Source organism: Aquarana catesbeiana, linkage group LG11 (assembly GCF_042186555.1).
Source record: "Aquarana catesbeiana isolate 2022-GZ linkage group LG11, ASM4218655v1, whole genome shotgun sequence".
In the NCBI taxonomy this organism is placed as follows: domain Eukaryota; kingdom Metazoa; phylum Chordata; class Amphibia; order Anura; family Ranidae; genus Aquarana; species Aquarana catesbeiana.
The window spans coordinates 255,507,820-255,530,948 of record NC_133334.1 but is presented as its reverse complement, the minus strand read 5'-3'; the positions used below and the strand labels follow the sequence as shown (position 1 = coordinate 255,530,948).

The 23,129-nt window shown below is 43.8% G+C and overlaps 1 protein-coding gene across 1 annotated transcript in view; it reads left to right on the top strand.

The window, feature by feature from the left end:
- The first annotated feature begins 275 nt into the window (after positions 1 to 275).
- Positions 276 to 23,129, top strand: part of LOC141112691 (uncharacterized) — a 36,600-nt gene continuing 13,746 nt past the window's right edge. The window contains exons 1-6 of the mRNA XM_073605696.1: positions 276 to 560; positions 4,652 to 5,716; positions 9,726 to 9,904; positions 12,735 to 12,953; positions 16,505 to 16,642; positions 20,395 to 20,639. Of these exons, the coding sequence (XP_073461797.1) occupies positions 4,665 to 5,716; positions 9,726 to 9,904; positions 12,735 to 12,953; positions 16,505 to 16,642; positions 20,395 to 20,639 (1,833 nt within the window). The 5' untranslated portion in view covers positions 276 to 560; positions 4,652 to 4,664. The remainder of the gene's footprint in view (positions 561 to 4,651; positions 5,717 to 9,725; positions 9,905 to 12,734; positions 12,954 to 16,504; positions 16,643 to 20,394; positions 20,640 to 23,129) is intronic.

The window sequence follows — 23,129 nt, the reverse complement described above, 5'->3', positions numbered from 1 at the left end:
ACAGGTCCAGAGTGACCTGGGCTCAGAGGAAGTATGTTGAATGATGTCGACCATGAGACTGAGGGCATCTAGTGGCAGAAATAAAGTACTGCAGGGGAAATCTCTGGCTTGAAGGTGAATATTGCAATTAAAACTCGCTTTAATGTTTTGTTTTTTTAAAGGGCTTTTTACTTTTTATCTCATATGTATGGGGTGAAGCTTTGCTTTACCTCTTCACTCTTCTACCTAACACTTAAAATAATGTTTAGCTGGAATTGGACCACAAAGAGGGGGGCTAATAATCTCACAGTCATTAGCTCTATATGTTCATTTTTTATATCTCCAGCACCATTCACATACAGCTCTGATTGGCTATCTCAGCAGAAATCTTTGTGAAAAGTCTCCATCGCTGGGAATGTTATTGGAGTCGCTGTTGTGGGAGGAGCCTGCACATATGAAGTTGCCAAGAGTCGTATCATTAATCAGATTGTGTGGACACAGCGGAGGAGACACTCCTAGTCCTGAGCAGAGCCGGTCCTCCTTCACTGAATGCAGAGCCAGGGAGGCTGAGAGCTCAGCAGGTGAGAGATCACAGAGTGTGTAGATGCAGCTGCTTCCTATCTCTGAGCTGTCAGGTGCAATGACACTTCTGTTTCCTATTGGACAACAGAAAACCTTCTGGATCCCTGCCAGCATTTAACCCTTGCAATTCAGTGCTGTGGTGTGTCAGACCTCTGCAGAGGGACCACTGCTTCCACACAGAGAGCAAGGGCCTCTCTCTAAAACATGCTGGCAGGGGATGAGCTTTTCTGCTAATATACACATCCTCTACTGACACCCTCATATTTCATTGCAGATCAGATGAGCACACATCAATAAGGTGAGTACACCCTAGTCAAATTTATTCTGTCATTTTTTTTGTAAGAATATTTGTTCAGTATTCTTATTCTTATTAGTGGGGTCAAATCGACAAACATTTTCACTCGCAGTGACTAGAAAATTAGAAGGAGCAGAATGGAAAGCTTTTCTTGAATGTACAAATTTCTAATAGTGAATAAGGTTTTTGTTTGGGAAAGTCCATTTATTCCAAAATCGAATGGTAAAAGCACACACAGGCTTGAACTACACTATATTACCAAAAGTATTGGGACCCCTGCCTTTACACGCACATGAACTTTAATGACATCCCAGTCTTAGTCCGTAGGGTTCAATATTGAGTTGGCCCACCCTTTGCAGCTATAACAGCTTCAATTCTTCTGGGAAGGCTGCCCACAAGGTTTAGGAGTGTGTCTATGGGAATGTTTGACCATTCTTCCAGAAGAGCATTTGTGAGGTCAGGCACTGGTGTTGGTCGTTTTTCAGGGGTCGGACTTGGCCCCTTAGTTCCAGTGAAGGGAACTCTTAAGGAGTCAGCATACCAAGACATTTTGGACAATTTCATGCTCCCAACTTTGTGGGAACAATTTGGGGTTGGCCCCTTCCTGTCCAACATGACTGAACACCAGTGCACAAAGCAAGGTCCATAAAGACACGGATGAGCGAGTTTGGAGTGGAGGAACTTGACTGGCCTGCAGGGAGTCCTGACCTCAACCCGATAGAACACCTTTGGGATAAATTAGAGACTGTGAGCCAGGTCTTCTCGTCCATCATCAGTGCCTGACCTCACACATGTGCTTCTGGAAGAATGGTCAAACATTCCCATAGACTCACTTCTAAACCTTGTGAACAGCCTTTCCAGAAGAGTTGAGGCTGTTATAGCTGCAAATGGTGGGCCAACTCTATACTGAACCCTACGGACTAAGACTGGGATGCCATTAAAGTTCATGTGTGTGTAAAGGCAGGCGTCCTAATACTTTTTGGTAATATAGTGTACTTTCTAATGACATTCAAATATACTGGGAATTTTCATATGAATTTTTATTCTAAATTCTACTGACTTATACTCAGCTTTAGGTGTTGCCAAACCTATCAATACATTATTACATGGTCACTATTCACGGCACCTACTGTACGTACAACTGCAAATGCTTAGCACTTTTCTGGATAAGTGTAGGAATGAATAGCCCATTTACTATAATCTAATGTTCTTTCTTCAGTTTGTAACCATCTGCCTGGCTACACCTAATGAGGTCAGAGCTTTTAGAATTCCCTCTGAATTCCTTTCCAGTTTTATGAACTTCATTGTATTGTTTACTATGGCCCTTGGAAATTCTTTGATCAAGTCATATTGCACTTCAACTGAAACCTGCTGAGAAGAGAACTGTTGGCTCTCCTTGACTCATTGGGGTAATTTACTAAAAGAGCAGATGATGCTTACTTAGCAATCACATGAAGGAACTTTTTTAGCTACACTCCAGGAATTAGGCTCCATTCACACTTGTACGACTCCAAAATTGCGCTGACCTTGGAGTGCAACTTTGACGCAACTTTGGATGAGTGCAACTTGGAAACGACTTTGCCTTTGCCCAGTGATAATGGACAACTGATGCACTACTTTGGTCCGACTTTCATGCAACTTGAGGGCCTTAGACTTCAATGTTAACCCTCAGAAGTAGCATGAAAAATAACTGTCTGTGAACACAATTCGCCATGCCATCCAAAGTAGTGCATGAACTACTAAGGGGTCACTGCAACTTTAAGTCTCGTATATATGAATGGTTATCATTAGAAAATGTGGGGAACGACTTGTCATGTAACTTTGATGTCCAAAGTTCCATGATGTCCAAAGTTCCATGACAAGTCCCACAAGTGTGAATGGAGCCTTAAACTCTACCCTTGCAGTAGGGCCCCTACGTAAATGCTTGTTTAGTCAAGGGTGCATGAATAAGGTGTAATACTTAGATACCTTATTGTTTGCTCCAGCAGGGTCCCACCAATGTTGGGACTGGCCCAAGAAAGCCTTCTCTACAAGGTGCTATGGACCCAAATCAAAAAACCGCTTCCTTAGATACAATGCAGGGCTATCAGACCTGCACTGAAAGTGGCTGCCAACAGAGCCAGAACAAGGAATAGGGTAAGTCATACAGCCTATCCCTGCACCCCTAGATTAAATAAACATTTAACCCTTGCAGCGGGGGGGGGGGGGGGGGGGTTCAACTGAAAGGGTAGATTTTATCTAATTCTCGGAGTTCAACTTCAAATAAACAGGATTTTTACTTGCACATGATTGGATAATTAATTGAAGTAAACACAATGTTAATTTGCAAAGTAATTATTCTTCTTCATACTTCAGAATTTACCCCTCGTTCACCTTGAGGACGATTCTGACCATTCCCTAGGAACAAAATAACCAATGTCCTTAAATATTGTTCTGCTCATGTATCCTACAACCCCAGTTCCAAATTCTACATAAAAATAGAATGCAATGATTTGCAAATCTAATAAACCCATATTTTATTCACAATAGAAAATAGAAAACATATCAAATGTTAAAACTGAGAAAATGTACCCTTTTAAGAAAAAAATAAGGTCATGTCGAAAATTTATGGCAGCAACACATCTCAAAAAAGCTGGCAAGGTAAGTGATACTAACAAGGATGAGCTGGAACTAATTAGGTTAATTGGCAACAAGTCAGTAACATAATTGGGTAAAAAGGAGCATCTTAGAGAGTCAGAGTGTCTCAGAAGTAAAGCTAGGCAGAGGTTCACCAATCTGTGAAAAGCTGTGTTTCAAAAACTGATTCAGAGAATCTGTGTGAAAGGAACAAGGCAGAAACACAATATTGGATGCCTGTGATTGTTGGGCTCTCAGGCGGCACTGTAATAAAAACAGGCATGATTATGTGATGGACATCACTGCATGGGCTCAGAAATACTTCCAAAAATCACTGTCTGTGAACACAGTTCTCCGTGCCATACAAAAATGCAAGGTAAAGCTCCATCATACAAAGAAGAAGCCATATCTGAACATTATCCAGAAAAGCTGCAGTCTTTTCTGTGGCAAAGCTCATTTAAAATGATCTGTTGCAACCTGGAAAACTGTTCTGTGGTCAGATGAATCCAAATTTGACATTCTTTTTGGCAACCATGGGTGCCGCATCCTCTGGACTAAAGAGGAGAGGGGCCTTCCCATCCACACAACGTCTTTTTCAGGGAAGGCTTTGCATATTTCAGCTGGACAATGCTAACCGCATACTGCATCTATGACAACAGCATGGCTTTGTAGTAGAAGAGTCCGGGTGCTTAACTGGCCTGCCTGCCGTCAAGACCTTTCGCCAATTAAAAATATTTGGAGCAACTTGAAATGAAAAATTTGACAAAGAAGACCCAGAACTGTTGTGAAGTTAGAATTATATATTAGGCAAGAATGGGACAACATTCCTCTCCCAAAACTCCAGCAACTGGTCTCCTCAGTTCCCAGATGTTTACAGAGTGTTGTTAAAACAAGAGGGGATGTTACACCGTGCTAAACATGGCTCTGTGCCAACTTTGCTGTCTTTGTGTTGCTGCCATCAAATTCAAAATTACCTTATTTTTTTATTTAAATGGTACATTTTCTCAGTTTAAACATCTGATATGTTTTCTATTGTTAATAAAATATGGGTTTATGAGATTTGCAAATCATTGCATTTTGTTCTTATGTATATTTTACACAGTGTCCCAATATGTTTGGAATTAGGGTTGTTGTTGTACTTTTCACCATTATTTCTATTCAGTTCCAACTCTGTTGCAGATCAGGAGAGAGCATGGAGGCTTTAGAACACAGTGGGTGGTCTGAGCTGCATCACGCGGCTTACAAGAATCACGTCTCACTGGTAGAACGTCTCAATGAGTCCTCTGGACTGGCAAACTTGGACACCACAACGGATGACTCCATTCAGAACACACCGCTGCTGCTGGCCGTCTCCAGCGGGAGCCATCAGATGGTGGACTTGCTGGTCAAACTTGGAGCAGCTGTTACTTATGTAAACAGACAACGGCAGGGAGTTGTTGAAATCTGTGCTCTTCAGGGCCATCTTCACCTTCTCCAATACTTCATTGGTCTTCACAACAAGAATCTGAATGTGTATAAGAAACTTATTGCACTACTGGACTCTGATGAAGAAGAAGACAACGTCATTGGGTTATGTTCTATGATTTCTCAATTGACCAGCCCATCGGTGGATGGGTCAGATGGCCATCTAAAAAGTTTTATAGATGAAGGCCTGGTTTCTGGGTTGGTTGACGTCTTACGGAGAAGTTTTGGTGATAAGGTCAAGGCTACAACATTATATCTGCTGAAAAATATCTTGAGGTGTAAAAATGGAAGAAGGAAGTTACTGGAGATTGATGGAATCCAAGTCCTTGTGTCTCTCATCGACAGTAAGTTGAGGAATTTATTTCCCACTATAATGGACTCAGTATGTGAACTGAGTGCTGAGAAAGACTCCGCTGAAGAGCTTTCAAAAACCTTCATTCCAACCCTCACAAAAGTACTGTCCATTCTGGAAGAGGAGGCTCCAGAGGAGGTCCTACAGCCAATTTTACAAGACACAGGCCTCTTGGCTGCCTCCTCTCCTCCATGTAAGGATGCAATGGGGAAGCAAAGTGGTCTTCTTACCCTCATAGCGAAACTATTTCAGGTCTGCCAGTCAAAACCCCTTATAATTTCATGGAGTGATGCTGTGGGGCGTATCGCTGAAGGCAACCAAAATAACCAAAGTATTCTCATCAATGAGAACGCAGGCTTGTGCCTTCACCACATGCTGAAATCCAAAAATAGAGATGTCCAGATGTCGGCCGTGGAAACGTTATACAGGTATATGATTCTGAAAATGTGTGTTTGTAAATGCTCTGAATTAGTTGTCTCAATCAACCATGTGAGCACGCAACTCTTGAATAAAGGGGGGGGGGGGGGGGGGGGCACTTACATTTAGGCCCCCTGATCTCATATGTCTAGGCAAGGTTGTACCCAATGCAGTCAGTGCTCCAGAGGCAGCTCTAAACAATAGAAGACACAGATAAAGGGCAGAAAGGAACCATTTTACTTGCCAGAAGATCTGTAAAGTAACCACTTTAAGACCACAATAAGTATATACAGTACACTATATTATCAAAAGTAATGGGACGCCTGCCTTTACACGCACATGGATTTTAATGACATCCCAGTCTTAGGCCAAAGGGTTCAATATTGAGTTGGCCCACCTTTTGCAGCTATAACAGCTTCAACTCTTCTGGGAAGGCTGTCCACAAGGTTTAGGAGTGTGTCTATGGGAATGTTTGACCATTCTTCCAGAAGTGCAATTGTGAGGTTAGGTACTGATGTTGGATGAGAAGGACTCTGTGCAGGCCAGTCAACTTCATCCACCCCAAACTTGCTAATCCATGCCTTTTTGGACCTTGCTTTGTGCACTGGTGCGCAGTCATGTTGGAAAAGGAAGGTGCCATCCCCAAACTGTTCCCACAAAGTTGGGAGCATGAAATTGTCCAAAATGTCTTGGTATGCTGACGCCTTAAGAGTTCCCTTCACTGGAACTAAGGGTCCAAGCCCACCCGTGAAAAACAACCCCACACCATAATCCCTCCTCCACTAAATGATTAGAACACCTTTGGGATTAATTAGAGCAGAGACTGCGAGCCAGGCCTTCCCGTCCAACATCAGTGCCTGACCTCACAAATGCACTTCTGGAAGAATGGTCAAACATTCCCATAGACACACTCCCAAAACCTTGTGGACAGCCTTCCCAGAAGAGTTGAAGCTGTTATAGCTGCAAAGGGTAGGCCAACTCAATACTGAACCTTACGGACTAAGCCTAGATTTCCACTATTGCATCCTGAAAGTCGCACAATTTTGCCACGATTTTGATGTGACTTGAAACAATTCCTGTGTATTCTTGAGGTCTCAAGTTACATCAAAGTGGGACCAAAGTTGTGCAGGGACTACTTTGAAGTCGCTGCGGCTTTAAGTCGTACAGATATGAACGGTACTCATTGGAATTCATGGGGTATGACTTGTCATGCTTTGCAGTCCCAAGTCGCATGACAAGTTGCACTAGTGGAAATGTAGCCTAAGACTGGGATGACATTAAAGTTCATGTGCGTGTACAGGCAAGCGTCCCAATACTTTTGGTAATATAGTGTATATATGTTGCTGTATTGAATCGGTTTACCGGGGCTATGGCTGCAGCTGTGAGCCATAACCTCGGTCGGTATTAAAATTTTAAGCCTGCGATTCTCTTTTCACTAAAAGCAATCCAGTGGCTGATTAGCCTGTTTGATCACTTTTAGAAGCAGTGAGAGGGGTTCCCCCCATCTCACTGGGAAGTCATCCCCCCCTTCTCACCGGGAAGCCCAGGATCCGATCAGGCAGCTTGCATTGCTGGCCATAGAGGTGAAGAGAGACCAGATTGTCTCTTCTCACCTCTATGATTTAGGAGTCCAGCCTCATGATGTCACGTCCAATTCAGGGCAGATGCAAATATATATATATATTTTTATTTTTTAGAAAGCATCAGATCAATGTGGTGTTTTTTTTTTGAGCTGATGCTTTTGAGGGTAGAGGAGAGATCTGGGGACTTACAGATCCCAAATGGCTCCAAAAAAGAGGACCTGTCATGCTTTATTGTTATCACAAGGGATGTTTACATTTCTTGTGATAGCAATAAAAGAGATAAAAAAAAAAGTTAAAGGGACATTGTAAAAACAAAAATTTTAAATAAAATAAAATGATTTAAAAAAATGTTTTTAAAGTTCCCCTGTCCCCCCAAGCTCGCGCACATAGGCGAACGCATATGAAGATCGTGCACACATATGAAAAAAGTGTTTGTATTACACATAATATGTATCACCGCAAACATTATAGGGAGAGCAATAATTCTAGCACTAGACGTCCTCTGTAACTCTAAACAGGTATCCTGTAAAAAAATGTAAAGCGTTGCCTATGGAGATTTTTAAGTATCATAGTTTGTCGCCATTCCGCCATTGAGAGTACGCAATTTTAAAGTGTGACATGTTAGGTATCTATTTACTCGACATAACATCATCTTTTATATTTTACCAAAAAAACTGTGTTATATAGCACTTGTGGGTTTAACCAATCTTGTTTTTTTTTTGCACAATTCTCCTTTAAGGGGGCGTGGCAAGGGGTGTGTCCTATACCTCTATACTTTTGTTGATAGGTGTCCCTCATTTCCATCTCAAAAAGTTGGGAGGTATGATCTCAGCCTAGGCAAAGTCACTGGACTGGAGCTCAAGGATGCCTTTTTTAATGATAAAGGGTGCAGCTGTATAATGGGACATATCAGGAATTTATCCACACAGACTTGTAAAGTTACTGACAGGTCCACTTTAGGCTAGGTTCACACTGCTGCGAATTCTATTGCGAATTTGAGCCGTTGCGATCGCTCAAATTCGCAAGTCATTTAAATTACATAGATTAACATTAGTGCCGTTCACATCGACGCGTTGCGAATATAACCTGCGTGAAAAAAAGGTCCTGTGCGAGTTTACTGCGTTGCGTTGCGAATTTAGTCTCCATAGACATCAATGTAAATCGTTCTTGAATCGCATTGATTGGTTCACATATGTGCGAATTCCACCACACTACTCTCCACAAAAACCAGGAAGTACACAGGAAGTTAAGACCCTTTTTTTTTTTACATTATGATTCCATTGGCTAGACTATCAATCGCAGCTATATCCAACTCCTGAAATTCGCGGTAAAATCGCGGTAAATTCGCGGTAAACTCGCGGTAAATTCGCGGTTAAATCGCGGTAAATTCGCACTGCAGCAGTGTGAACCCAGCCTTAGATAGAAAACAAAACTGAATTAAGGCTGGGTTCACACTGCTGCAGTGCGAATTTACCGCGATTTAACCGCGAATTTACCGCGATTTTACCGCGAATTTACCGCGATTTTACCGCGAATTTCAGGAGTTGGATATAGCTGCGATTGATAGTCTAGCCAATGGAATCATAATGTAAAAAAAAAAAGGGTCTTAACTTCCTGTGTACTTCCTGGTTTTTGTGGAGAGTAGTGTGGTGGAATTCGCACATATGTGAACCAATCAATGCGATTCAAGAACGATTTACATTGATGTCTATGGAGACTAAATTCGCAACGCAACGCAGTAAACTCGCACAGGACCTTTTTTTCACGCAGGTTATATTCGCAACGCGTCGATGTGAACGGCACTAATGTTAATCTATGTAATTTAAATGACTTGCGAATTTGAGCGATCGCAACAGCTCAAATTCGCAATAGAATTCGCAGCAGTGTGAACCTAGCCTAAAGGGTCCCTCTCTCTCTAGTTGCCTGGATATTTTTCCTTACAGTGGTTGTAAAGCCTTACATATAACCAGTGAAGTGACTGGCCTCAGGTTATACACAGAGATGAAACACATCCTCCTATATAAGTTGTATGTGTTTATCTGCAGTCTTCTCATCTCTACATCCCTTCAAAGTTGCTGAATTTACAAGCTTGTCGGAGAGTTCAGAAAAAAGGGGGCGGAAAGCTGAAATTACACTCTGCAGAGCTCAGTGAGGGAGCTCTGAGAGCTGATTGGAGGGAAGGGAAACACCCCCCTCCCCATTTACACAGGAACAGAGCTGAGGCTGTCAATCATGCTGGAGGTCCCTCCCCTTTTTCTCATGGTGTCAATAAAAATTGTCAGAGGTGATTCATGAGCAGAGGAACAAAGCATTGGATAAAAATAACACTTAGTGCTCTTAATTGAGACAAGTACACACTATAGAGGGATATGCTTTGTTCATATTTCTTGTTTGAAGTTTACAAGCACTTTAACCCGGTCTCATGTATTTGTCTCAGGTTGGTGGAGGGGAATCCTCACACTAGAAGGCGGGTCATGGAGTCAGGCAATCTATCCAGCCTCATCCACCTGCTGCGGAGGAGCAAATCTCAGCGTACACAGGAGGCGGTGGCCCGTGCAGTGTGGACCTTGGCAGGGGACGAGATGGAGGCTCAGAGGATGGTGGCTGGCAGGATAGGTGCGGATCAGATGACCAGTCAGCGGTACAATTCTCCGATGTGTAATTTTCTGACGCCAGACAGCGCCAAACCTGCTCTGTATACAATACAGAACCATAATTATTATTAGCTGCACCTGTACGGTGTCACCTGTCTTGTAATTTCAGGGTATAGAATTCCTCTTACTGGCAACTCCAGGTCAATGAAAAGTTCCTCCAATATACAGAAGGGGGCGCTAACCCTAGAAGGAAACCATAGTGTGTTTCCAGTAAGAACCCAGTCTGAATTTTATCTCATCTGAGAATTTAAAGCCAAATCCAGACAAAATCATTTATTTGTTTTGGACAAAATGGGGAAAGGTAAGAGACTCAAGTTTTTTGTTGCTGAATGTGTCCACGATTGGGACATTTTCTCTCACTTCCTGTCAATACAGGAAATAATAGAAAATCTCTCCAACAGGGATACATACAGAAATAAAAACAGATTGGGGAAGGGAGACAACTTCTGGAGATACTTTTATTACGGTCTCAGTTATTCTGTCCTTGTGACAAAGGCATTGGGAAAATCGTGCAAGTGGGGTGATAGAGATTATATATATATAGATATAGATAGATATAGATATAGAGAGAGAGAGAGAGAGAGAGAGAGAGAGAGAGACATCCCGTCTGATTAGAGTTGCCATCTTGTCCGTTTAGGCTAGGTTCACACTGCTGCGAATTCTATTGCGAATTTGAGCCGTTGCGATCGCTCAAATTCGCAAGTCATTTAAATTACATAGATTAACATTAGTGCCGTTCACATCGACGCGTTGCGAATATAACCTGCGTGAAAAAAAGGTCCTGTGCGAGTTTACTGCGTTGCGTTGCGAATTTAGTCTCCATAGACATCAATGTAAATCGTTCTTGAATCGCATTGATTGGTTCACATATGTGCGAATTCCACCACACTACTCTCCACAAAAACCAGGAAGTACACAGGAAGTTAAGACCCTTTTTTTTTTTACATTATGATTCCATTGGCTAGACTATCAATCGCAGCTATATCCAACTCCTGAAATTCGCGGTAAAATCGCGGTAAATTCGCGGTAAAATCGCGGTAAATTCGCGGTAAAATCGCGGTAAATTCGCACTGCAGCAGTGTGAACCTAGCCTAAAAGCTGAACACATAGGAATTAGGCTAGGTTCACACTGCTGCAGTGCGAATTTACCGCGATTTTACCGCGAATTTACCGCGATTTTACCGCGAATTTACCGCGATTTTACCGCGAATTTCAGGAGTTGGATATAGCTGCGATTGATAGTCTAGCCAATGGAATCATAATGTAAAAAAAAAAAAGGGTCTTAACTTCCTGTGTACTTCCTGGTTTTTGTGGAGAGTAGTGTGGTGGAATTCGCACATATGTGAACCAATCAATGCGATTCAAGAACGATTTACATTGATGTCTATGGAGACTAAATTCGCAACGCAACGCAGTAAACTCGCACAGGACCTTTTTTTCACGCAGGTTATATTCGCAACGCGTCGATGTGAACGGCACTAATGTTAATCTATGTAATTTAAATGACTTGCGAATTTGAGTGATCGCAACGGCTCAAATTCGCAATAGAATTCGCAGCAGTGTGAACCCAGCCTTAGGCTAGGTTCACACTGCTGCAGTGCGAATTTACCGCGATTTTACCGCGAATTTACCGCGATTTTACCGCGAATTTACCGCGATTTTACCGCGAATTTCAGGAGTTGGATATAGCTGCGATTGATAGTCTAGCCAATGGAATCATAATGTAAAAAAAAAAAGGGTCTTAACTTCCTGTGTACTTCCTGGTTTTTGTGGAGAGTAGTGTGGTGGAATTCGCACATATGTGAACCATCAATGCGATTCAAGAACGATTTACATTGATGTCTATGGAGACTAAATTCGCAACGCAACGCAGTAAACTCGCACAGGACCTTTTTTTCACGCAGGTTATATTCGCAACGCGTCGATGTGAACGGCACTAATGTTAATCTATGTAATTTAAATGACTTGCGAATTTGAGCGATCGCAACGGCTCAAATTCGCAATAGAATTCGCAGCAGTGTGAACCCAGCCTTACACAGGTTCTTCGGCTCATTAAGATTGTAATTAAACTCACTTGGTGCCTTATCTTCATTAAATTAGCCTCAGAACCTGTGTAATGTGTATGTGTTCGGGTTTATAGGGATGACATTTCTTTATCTCTCATCAGATCAATGTTTATAAACAATGTTACTTTGTATCCTTCTATATCCTGTATTATCAATGTTGTTAAACAATATTACTTTGTATCTTTCTATCTCCAGTCTGAGCAATGTTTATAAACATTGTTACTTTATATCTCTCTATCTCGAATGTCAGTCGTTTTTTTTTTTTTTTTTTTTTTTTTACAGCAGCAGCTTCTATAATTGCAATGTTTACATAGCAACTCTCATACATAACAGTACAGGGGGAGAGTGGCAGAGGGTGGAAGGACAGGATATACCACACATTCCCTGTATACTGTATTTGCAGTTTTTTTTTAGGCAAGTATAGCACACAGAGGGTCCTCAACTGGAATAAAGCCTATCTGTTATGATAAAAATAGGAATCTGCCATTGTTTTATTTTTCCAAAATGCTAGTTGACTGGCGCAGCATGCAGTGTATCAGAGATGTGTTGCTGGCAGGATCAGCGGGTGAAAATAAAGAAAAAAAAAAAAAATAATTTGAGAAAAGGAAATGAATGCAGCCATCACATCTAAGGACTAGTTAGCTGAAATATATTACTATTATATTATTTTATTGACTGCTGTCTTTTTTTTCTTAAATGACAGATGTTTTTGGGTTGTTTTTCCAGGTGTACCTCTGCTGGTTGAATTCCTCTCCCTTCCGTCTTGTACACTGAACTTGATTGGGACCGGCGGTCTCAGCGCTCTAGCCCAAGGACCCTACGACGTGAGAAACGCAGTGATGTCTGCTGATGGAGCCCGCCATCTTGTCCGCCTTCTGAGATCGCAAGAGGAGGATGTGGTGCTGAGCGCCATCCGAGCCCTCCAGCACATCTGCCTCGGAGTCGGTATGTGGCGAAGCTTAAGGAAAGGGTGCGAGGAAATGACATACGTAATAATGTGTGTATATAGATCTATCTATCTATCTATCTATCTATCTATCTATCTATCTATCTATCTATCTATCTATACATACATACATCAGACTATAAAGATTGTTTAACCTCTTAACAACTTCAGCCCCGGAACATTTGGCTGCCCAAAGACCAGAGCGTTTTTTGCGATTCGGCACTGCGTCGCTTTAACTGACAATGGCGCGGTCGTGCGACGCTGTACCCAAACAAAATTGACATCCTTTTTTCGCCACAAATAGAGATTTTTTTTTGGTGGTATTTGATCGCCTCTGCGGTTTTTATTTTTTGCGCTATAAACAAAAAAAGAGCGACAATTTTGAAAAAAAACGCATTATTTTTTACTTTTTGCTATAATAAATATCCCCCAAAAATATTTAAAAAAATATTTTTTTCCCTCAGTTTAGGCCGATATGTTTTCCTTCTACATATTTTTGGTAAAAAAAAAAAAATCGCAATAAGCGTATATTGATTGGTTTGCACAAAATTTATAGTGTCTACAAAATGGGTGATAGTTTTATGGCATTTTTCTTTTTCATTTTTTTTTATTAGTAATGGCGGCGATCTAAGATTTTTATCGGGACTGCGACATTATGGCGGACACATCGGACATTTTTGACACATTTTTGGGACCACTGTCATTTATACAGTGATCAGTGCGATTAAAAATGCACTGATTACTGTATAAATGACACTGGCAGTGAAGGGGTTAAACACTAGGGGGCAGTGAAGGTGTTAAGTGGGTCCTAGGGAGTGATTCTAACTGTGAGGGGGCTGGGCTTGAACACACAGGACAGTGATCACTGTCCTGTCACTAGGCAGAACGGGGAATGCTTTGTTTACATTAGCATCTCTCCGTTCTTCCTCTCCGTGACACGATCGCGGGACCAGCAGTCACGGTGACCATGGCGGCGCACACGCTTGCGACACTGCTACTTAAAGGGGACGTACGGGTACGCCCTTTTGCCTGCCAGTGCCATTCTGCCAACGTACATCGGCGTGCGCTGGTCGGCAAGTGGTTAAGGACCACCCCACGCAGATATACTGCGGCATGGCAGCCCTCCTGTGCGAAATCACATACCTGTACGTGATTTTGTGCATGGGGTCTGGGGCGTGTGCCGCTGGCAACCCGCTACCGCTGTGATTGGATACAGGGGGAGCCAATCACCAACCCGCCGATCGTTCTGAGGAAAGGCAGAACGGCGGTCTGCCTATGTAAACACAGCAGACCACCATTCTGCCAGAGGGGAAAATGAAAGCAGAAACATGGATCTCTGTCCCCCCCCCCACCCCCCGATCAAAGCACCTCCCCCTACAGTTAGCAAGCACCCCCTAGGAACACACTTAACCCTTTGATTGCCCCTGATGTTAACCCCTTCCCTGCCAGTGTCATTAGTACAGTGACAGTGCTTTTTTTTTTTTTTTAGCACTGATCACCGTAATTGATGTACCTGGTCCCCAAAAAGTATCAAAAGTGTCAGTTCGTGTCCAATTTGTCCGCCGCAATATCCCAGTCCCTCTAAAAATCGCTGATCGCCACCATTGCTAGTAATAAATAATTAAATAAATAAAAATTACACAAAAATATCCCATAGTTTGTAGATGCCGTAACTTTCAAGCAAACCAATCAATATACGCTTATTAGGATTTTTTTTATCAAAAATACTGTATGTAGCAGAATACACATTGGCCTAAATAGATGAAGAAATTAGATTTTTTTTTTTTATTATTGGATATGTTTTATAGCAGAAAGTAAAAAATATAGTTTTTTTTTTTTTTTCTTTTTCAAAATTGTTGGTCTTCTTTTGTTTTTACTGCAAAAAACAAAAAAACAAAACTGCAGAGGTGATCCCTCTCTCCTAGCAAAGAAGAGGCCATATAGTTTAGTCAGTTGTAAACATACTACCAGCAACCATACAGTCATTGTGCTTTGCAAACTGAGTGCCATGCATGCACCGCAAATTACATTTTTTGATTTAGTACAAATAATTTAAAGTAGAACTATGGGCAAGTCTTCTTTTTTTTTTTTTTAAGTAAGGGAGGGTTATAACCCCTGTCCCCTTTTTTTTTTTTTTTTTTGGCATCCGTGTCCCATGGATATTTCCCCTTCACTTCCTGTCCCATAGCTGAACAGGCACTCTTCAAGGACCACCAGGTCACCAGAACTAGTGTCCTCATAGAAACATTTCACCTCTATTATTTTTCACTTTTAATGATAATGGTAAACAGGACAGATAGAGAGGGTGCATATCCCTAATAGGGGCACAGACCGCAATAAAAACTGGCAAGTATTCTAACCCTTCTCCACTCCTCAATGCCTTTTGTTATACCTTAAGGATATAAAGCATCAGTTTATAAATCTATAGAGGAATTGATATTTTGCTGTGTTTTGTTGATGGCAGGTCCACTTTAACCGCTTCCCGACCGCCTCACACAGATATACTGCGGCAGAAGGGCACGTACAGGCAGAATCACATACCTGTACGTTGCCCTTTAAGAGGCACGCCCGCCGGGAGCTCTGTGAGCAGGATCGCGGGTCCCGCGGACTCTATGTCCGCGGGGATACCCGCGATTGTCTCACGGAGAGGAAGAACGGGAAATGCTAATGTAAACAAGCATATCCCCGTTCTACCTAATGACAGGACACTGATCGCAGCTCCCTGTAATCGGGAGCAGTGATCAGTGTCGTGTCAAACACAGAGTCCCTCCCCTCCACAGTTAGAATCACTCCCTAGGACACACTTAACCCCTACAGCGCCACCTAGTGGTTAACCCCTTCACTGCCAGTCACATTTACACAGTAATCAATGCATTCTTAATTGCACTGATCGCTGTATAAATGTGAATGGTCCCAAAATCACGCCAAAAGTGTCCGATCTGTCTGCCATAATGTCAGTCACAATAATAATCGCTGATCGCCGCCATTACTAGTAATAAAAATGCCATTAAACTATCCCCTATTTTGTAAACGCTATAACTTTTGCACAAACCTATCAATATACGCTTGTTGCGTTTTTTTGTTCACCAAAAATATGTAGAAGACTACGTATTGGCCTAAACTGAGGGGAAAAAAATGTTTTTTTATATATTTTTTGGGGATATTTATTATAGCAAAAATTCAAAAATAATGCGTTTTTTTTTCAAAATTGTCATTTTTTTGTTTATAGCGCAAAAAATAAAAACCGCAGAGGTGATCAAATATCACCAAAAGAAAGCTCAGTTAAAGCGATGCAGTGCTGAATCGCAAAAAGTGCTCTGGTCTTTGGCCAGCCAAATGGTCCGGGGCTGAAGTGGTTCAGGATATAAAGCATCAGTTTATAAATCGATAGAGGAATTGATATTTTGCTGTGTTTTGTTGATGACAGGTCCATTTTAAGGAAAGCAGAGTCAGATTTCTTCTTTAGACACAGTTGCAGTCTTTTAACTGACATTCACTGATTTTATCTCCGGCAGTTCCTCTCCATCACCTACTATCTTGTGTTGTTCAGGTTTTGTTCCACATGTCAAGAACCAATGTGCCGTGGCCGGCTCCAGCGGACTGAAATTTCTCATCGCATTAATGCGGCACTGCGACTCCGAGCGGGTTCAGGTGGAAGCTTCTCTCGCTATAGCGGCCTCTGTTCTAGGTGGGTCGGCAAAATAAGCCTCTTTGTCTTTAAAGTTATTTTTCATGTATTTTGTTATTTGACTTTTTTGAAAGAAAGAAGAGAGAAAAAACAGAAAATTAAACATTTCAAAGTGGAACTTCAACTCTGAGCTCCAACCCTACATAGATACCTTTTTACCTGCAGTCTACAGGCTGGTCTGATGACATCACAGGTCCTTCCTCTTGTGTCATGGCGGTGGTGGCCCATCCTATCTATCTAGAGCCCAGGTTGAACATACCAAATTGCATTACGTGTCAGCAAAAATCCCCCCCCCCCCAAAAAAAATTGTGGGCGCTAATCTGCATGCTTAGCTCAAATCCTCTCATTTCACATATGCTCCCAGCACAATCCCCCCCCCCCCCACTCCAAAAAAAAAATCCTATTTCCTAGCACAAATCCTCTACCCCTCAAATTTCCCCTCCAAGCACAACCCCCCCCCCCCCCACTCCAAATCCCCCCTTCCAGCACAAATTCCCCTCCTCCAAATGTCCCCTTCTAGCACAAATGCCCCTCAATCATCCCTACTAGCACAGGTCCCTCTCCTAAAAAAAATTCCTCTCCTAGCACAAATCCCCCCCCCCCACCATATTACCTTTTGTAGCACATCCCCCACCCTAGCACAAATCCTCTTCCCCCATCTCTCCTCCCAACACAAATTACCTCAAATAACCCACCACTCCTAGCACACACCCCCAAATTTCCTCTCCTCCGCCCCCCCAAATTTCCCCTCCCAACACAAATCCCCTCCCCCTAATCTCCTTGTGATGCCCCTGAACCTCACATGATACCACAGTGCCCAGGGCAGCCGCCCCTCTTGCCCACCCCTTGTCCCGGCCCCCCGACCTGTGAGCACCACTCAGTCCAGATGTACTCTAAAGCCAGGCTATGGGATATTGCAGAGCCAGGTGGCGGGTCCATGACACTTTGGGTTCAGAGGAAGTGGGTCACATGATGCTGGCCGCCATTCAATTTAGAAGACTGGGTGCATCTGGTGTCACTGCGAGGAGAGCTCCAGATTACAGCATCATTTTAACTGGTACAAGGGAGCAAAAAAAATAAAGCAAAAAAAAAAACACAAATAAACCTCAAGAGCCATTCGGATCCCATTGCAACTTTTACCCACTTGCTGCCCAGTGTATATATAAATATATAGGTTGGGCAGCCAGGGGTTATACCAAATACCAAATAACAATAATTTTTACTTTCTGCTATAAAACATATCCAATAAAAAAAATCCCAATAAGCGTATATTAATTGGTTTTCATGAAAGTCATAACGTCTTCAAACTATGGTTTAAACAGTATACCGGCATTTTTATTTATTTATTATTATACAACTAATGGTGGTGATCAGGGACTTATAATGGGACTGTGATACTGCAGCGGACAATCTGACACTAACCGAGGATGGGGGGACCTGACTAACTGCCACTGACATCACCAGTGACACTAATACAGTACTAATACTGGCTGGGAAGGGGTTAACATCTAGAGCGATCAAGGTGTTAAATGTGTGCATAACTATGTTTTGATGTGTGTAATGTGTGCTAATTTTTAGTAAAGATCTCTTTGTTTAAAAAAAAATATATATTTTTTTTGTTTGTTATCCCTGCTTAGCAGGGATAAGAAACAGAAAGATTGTTCCCTCTGTGTTGATTGTACATAGCCGATCAGCAGGTCCTGGCCATGAATCATTGGCTGGGACCTGCTGACAGACTCCCACTGTGTACAATCACAGTGAGTGCCATGCGGAAGCAGGCAATGATGTACCAGTATGGTGCTTTGCCTGCATGTCCGGCCATCCGCAGTACATTGTGGGCGGGGCAGTCCTTAAGTGGTTAATCAAATGCTTTGAAGGGCAAGGGAGGCATCAGGGGTCTAATAGACCGCAATGTCTCCATAAGGAGCATCTGTCACTGCCCAAAACTATCACAAAGTTAAATTAAAAAAAGTGAAAATAAAGTCAAATTAATTAAATAAAAATAGTTAAAGAAATGCTATAACCCTTCCTATTCAAAATGAAAAAAAAAAATTTGCCTACAGTTCTGCTGTAAAGACCAAAAACACCTCTATCTCCCTTATTGACTCTAATGCATTGAAATTTTTGAAAAGGGTGGGCCAACTCAAAATTGAACCCTACGGACTAAAGCCCCGTACACACTATTTGATTTTCTGCAGACTTTTGTCTTCAGATTTACCAAAATCATGTAGTGCAAGGGCCTGCCTGACTGCATAAAAATTGAAACTCTTAAGGTTTGACCTCATATTATATGGTTTTGGTAAATCTGAAGAAAATCTAATAATGTGTATGGGGGCCTAAGACTGGGATGCCATGAAAGTTCATGTGCGTGTAAAGGCAGGCGTCCCAATACTTTTGGTAATATAGTGTATCTCTGATATCTTTGATTTGTAGACCTTTTATGTGTATTGTAAATGTTGGCCGCTATCTCAGATGTTTGTTGTACGGACTGACCCGAGTGTATTTGATCTTTTCACGTCTCAGTGCCTGGCTATAAATGTTGGGGAAATATTTACCTTCATGTCATCGGTTGTCGCAGTGACGGGCACTGTGTATCAAAGCGTGAATTGCTGGTTATAGATCTGCCATAGAGTTTGATTGATATCCGCCGGGATGGACAAGTGCTCACATGCCTGCCGGACGGTGCGAGACGGGCGGAGTGTTTATTCAACATAAAATAAATGTATAGATGACAGAACGTATACCTTATCCTTCTAGGAGAGTATAGAGAGGTGGAAAATCTCTGCAATCAATCACAACAAATCTTTTATTTCTGGGATTATTTATTCTAGCTATACTGTATATGGGAATTAGTGTTGTGTCAGTCTTTGTTATATATTGTTCTGTCGTTGTATACAGTTACTTCTATACATTGTGACATGCTGCATGTATCCTCTTATATCTTATATTGTACAGGTATGGGGGGGGGGGGATTATTTGCTTACTACATATCCATACCAGAATAATGTTTGTACTTTACCGATTGTCCTCATGCACGCCGGGCTTACAGTCGTATTAAACCCAAAACCAAAAATGTAATATATTGCAGCTTACCAGTCATTAGATGTGGTGGCTGCATTTGTTTTTTTTTTCTTTGGCTCCCTCCCCTTCTGTTTTCACCTGGTGATCCGGCCAGTAACACGCCTCCTGTATTAGTGAGACACAACTCTGGAAGAATGAGCACAGGAGGTAGAGCAGAGAGCAGCATTGTCAGTATGGGGGGGAGGGGGTTAATGTATTAGCAGATTTAAATGCACTAAGAAAAAGAAGCCAAACTTCAGCGTACAATTTATAAGCAATTATAGCAAATGGTTTTGTTCCTTTTTAGGATAAAGTTTTTGCATTAGACATGTGCAATTCTTTTCGGTCCGAATTACAATTTTTGGTTATTTGGAGATTCGGATGTATCGAATGACAATAGTAATGAATTTAGTTAAAATTTGTTTTGTTTATTTGTTTTTCTAACAAATTCCAAATTTTCAGAACGCTTTGAATTAGAATTGGTCGAAAATGTATCGACTGATCCGAATTCTGTGTGAAAAATGGCTAATGGTTAAAGGAGCGGGAAGCCGGCCGCCGCATCCTTAACCATAGTGAATATTTCACCCTCTGTGGTTAGTCTTGGTAAATGTTTCACCCCTCTGTAGTCAACCTTATTAAATGCTCCGCCATCTTCAGTCTTTATTATAGTAAATCCTTTTTGCAATGACCAGGAAATCCGGAAAACCTGGAACTCATCAGTAAGTCCTCGGGGTTCAGTTACAGCCATATTCTCCGTCTTCTGCACTCACCCAATGATGAGGTTCGCTTAACTGCCGGAGCGGCCATCGCCACCTTCGCCTTCAACAGCCCCGGCCAGCAGAAGGAGATTGTCCAGAGTGGAGGGGTGACCTGGGATGACTTCAGCCCCTTCCTGGAAACAGACGATGAGAATCGAGGAGCCAGCACAGCCTTCCAGGTATGAAGTGTATGAATAATTCCGTTTATATTAGATAGATTGGTGTAAACTGTATATTGGATGGTGTATAACCAAGTAATTCTGATCCTTGTAATACCGGACACAATATAGCAGAGATCATATACATCACAATTCCATCCCTCATTTGCTGTCATTTGTTGCCTTTTCCGCTGGCTATTCCTTGGAATTCTTATATTGTTCTGTTCTGGTGGCCAGAGAAATTCCTAGAATATCCAGAGAAGACCATGAAGAGAGAGAGATGCAACGCCCAGATAATTTTTCCCACGGAGGCGGACTGACGGTGCTCCTACTCAAAGTGTCTTTCCACCCCAAAATGCAAAAATGTAGAATATAGAGCCGGAAACTCGTACTTCCGAATAAGTTACTTTATTTCATCGGGTGGAGTATACAAATAGCAGTGGCTTATGCGTTTTGGCAACAAGGTCTAATCTTAGCCAGTGGCGGCTGGTGAAGTTTTAGGATGGGGGGGGGCGCCAGACCCCGCCCTTCCTTTTTGACCCCTCCCACTTGATGGAAATGGGCGTGGTTTCAGTGAAATAGTGGGCGTGGCTCTAAGGTGGTGTGGTCAGCGTCTGAGATGAACGAGGGATGGAGGGAGAGGGCGAGGGAGAGAGGGACAGCAGGCCTAGAGCCTACACAACAAAAGAAATGTGTATTCTACAAAGTTTAACAATCAGCAGATAAAGATACTCCAAACACCTGGTGTTAGCGCTTCAATCATCCCGGCACCATGGTTGTTATGGTGTCAGGATGATTGAAGCTCATTATTACTATTATTACATTGTAATATAAAATGAAATCGTTCAACTCACCATAATGCAGAATCAGTGGGAGCCCCGAGTGTGTCACTAGCCACGTCGCCTGTCACCAGATGCCATCAGGTGTCCCCAGCAGTCCCTTCTTACATGCAGCCTGTGTCACATCAAATGCAGCCTCTGTCCCCTTACATCAGAGTTGCCATCAGTGTCCCCCCACAGCATGTGTCCCCATCAGAGCCCCCCCACCGCAGGTGTTCCCATCAGAGTCCCCCCACAGCAGGTGTCCCCATCAGAGTCCCCCCACAGCAGGTGTCCCCATCAGAGTCCCCCCACAGCAGGTGTCCCCATCAGAGTCCCCCCACAGCAGGTGTCCCCATCAGAGTCCCCCCACAGCAGGTGTCTCCATCAGAGCTCCCCACCAGAGCCCCCCACAGCAGGTGTCCCCCATCAAAGCCCCCCACAGCAGGTGTCCCCCATCAGAGCCCCCCACAGCAGGTGTCCCCTATCAAAGCCCCCCACAGCAGGTGTCCCCCATCAGAGTCCCCCCACAGCAGGTGTCCCCCATCAGAGCCCCCCACAGCAGGTGTCTCAGAGTCCCCCCACAGCAGGTGTCCCCATCAGAGTCCCCCCAAAACAGGATTCGCCCATCAGAGCCCCCCACAGCAGGTGTCCCCCATCAGAGCCCCCCACCAGAGCCCCCCACAGCAGGTGTCCCCCATCAGAGCCCCCCACAGCAGGTGTCCCCCATTAGAGTCCCCCCACAGCAGGTGTCCCCCATCAGAGTCCCCCCACAGCAGGTGTCCCCCATCAGAGCCCCCCACAGCAGGAGCCCCCCACAGCAGGTGTCCCCATCAGAGTCCCCCCAAAACAGGAGTCACCCATCAGAGCCCCCCACAGCAGGTGTCCCCCATCAGAGCCCCCCCACAGCAGGTGTCCCCATCAGGGTCCTCCCACAGCAGGTGTCCCCATCAGAGCCCCCAACAGCAGGGTGTCTCCATCAGAGTCCCCCATCAGAGTCCCCCATCAGAGCCCCCCACAGCAGGTGTCCCCCATCAGAGCCCCCAACAGCAGGGTGTCTCCATCAGAGTCCCCCCACAGCAGGTGTCCCCCATCAGAGTCCCCCATCAGAGCCCCCCACCAGAGACCCCCACAGCAGGTGTCCCCCATCAAAGCCCCCCACAGCAGGTGTCTCCCATCAGAGCCCCCCACAGCAGGAGTCCCCCACAGCAGGTGTCCCCCATCAGAGTCCCCCCCACAGCAGGTGTCCCCCATCAGAGTCCCCCCCACAGCAGGTGTCCCCCATCAAAGCCCCCCACAGCAGGTGTCTCCCATCAGAGCCCCCCACAGCAGGAGTCCCCCACAGCAGGTGTCCCCCATCAGAGTCCCCCACAGCAGGAGTCCCCCACAGCAGGTGTCCCCCATCAGAGTCCCCCCCACAGCAGGTGTCTCCCATCAGAGCCCCCCCCACAGCAGGTGTCCCCCATCAGAGTCCCCCCCACAGCAGGTGTCCCCCATCAGAGTCCCCCCCACAGCAGGTGTCCCCCATCAGAGTCCCCCCCACAGCAGGTGTCTCCCATCAGAGTCCCCCCCACAGCAGGTGTCTCCCATCAGAGTCCCCCCCACAGCAGGTGTCTCCCATCAGAGTCCCCCCCACAGCAGGTGTCTCCCATCAGAGTCCCCCCCACAGCAGGTGTCCCCCATCAGAGTCCCC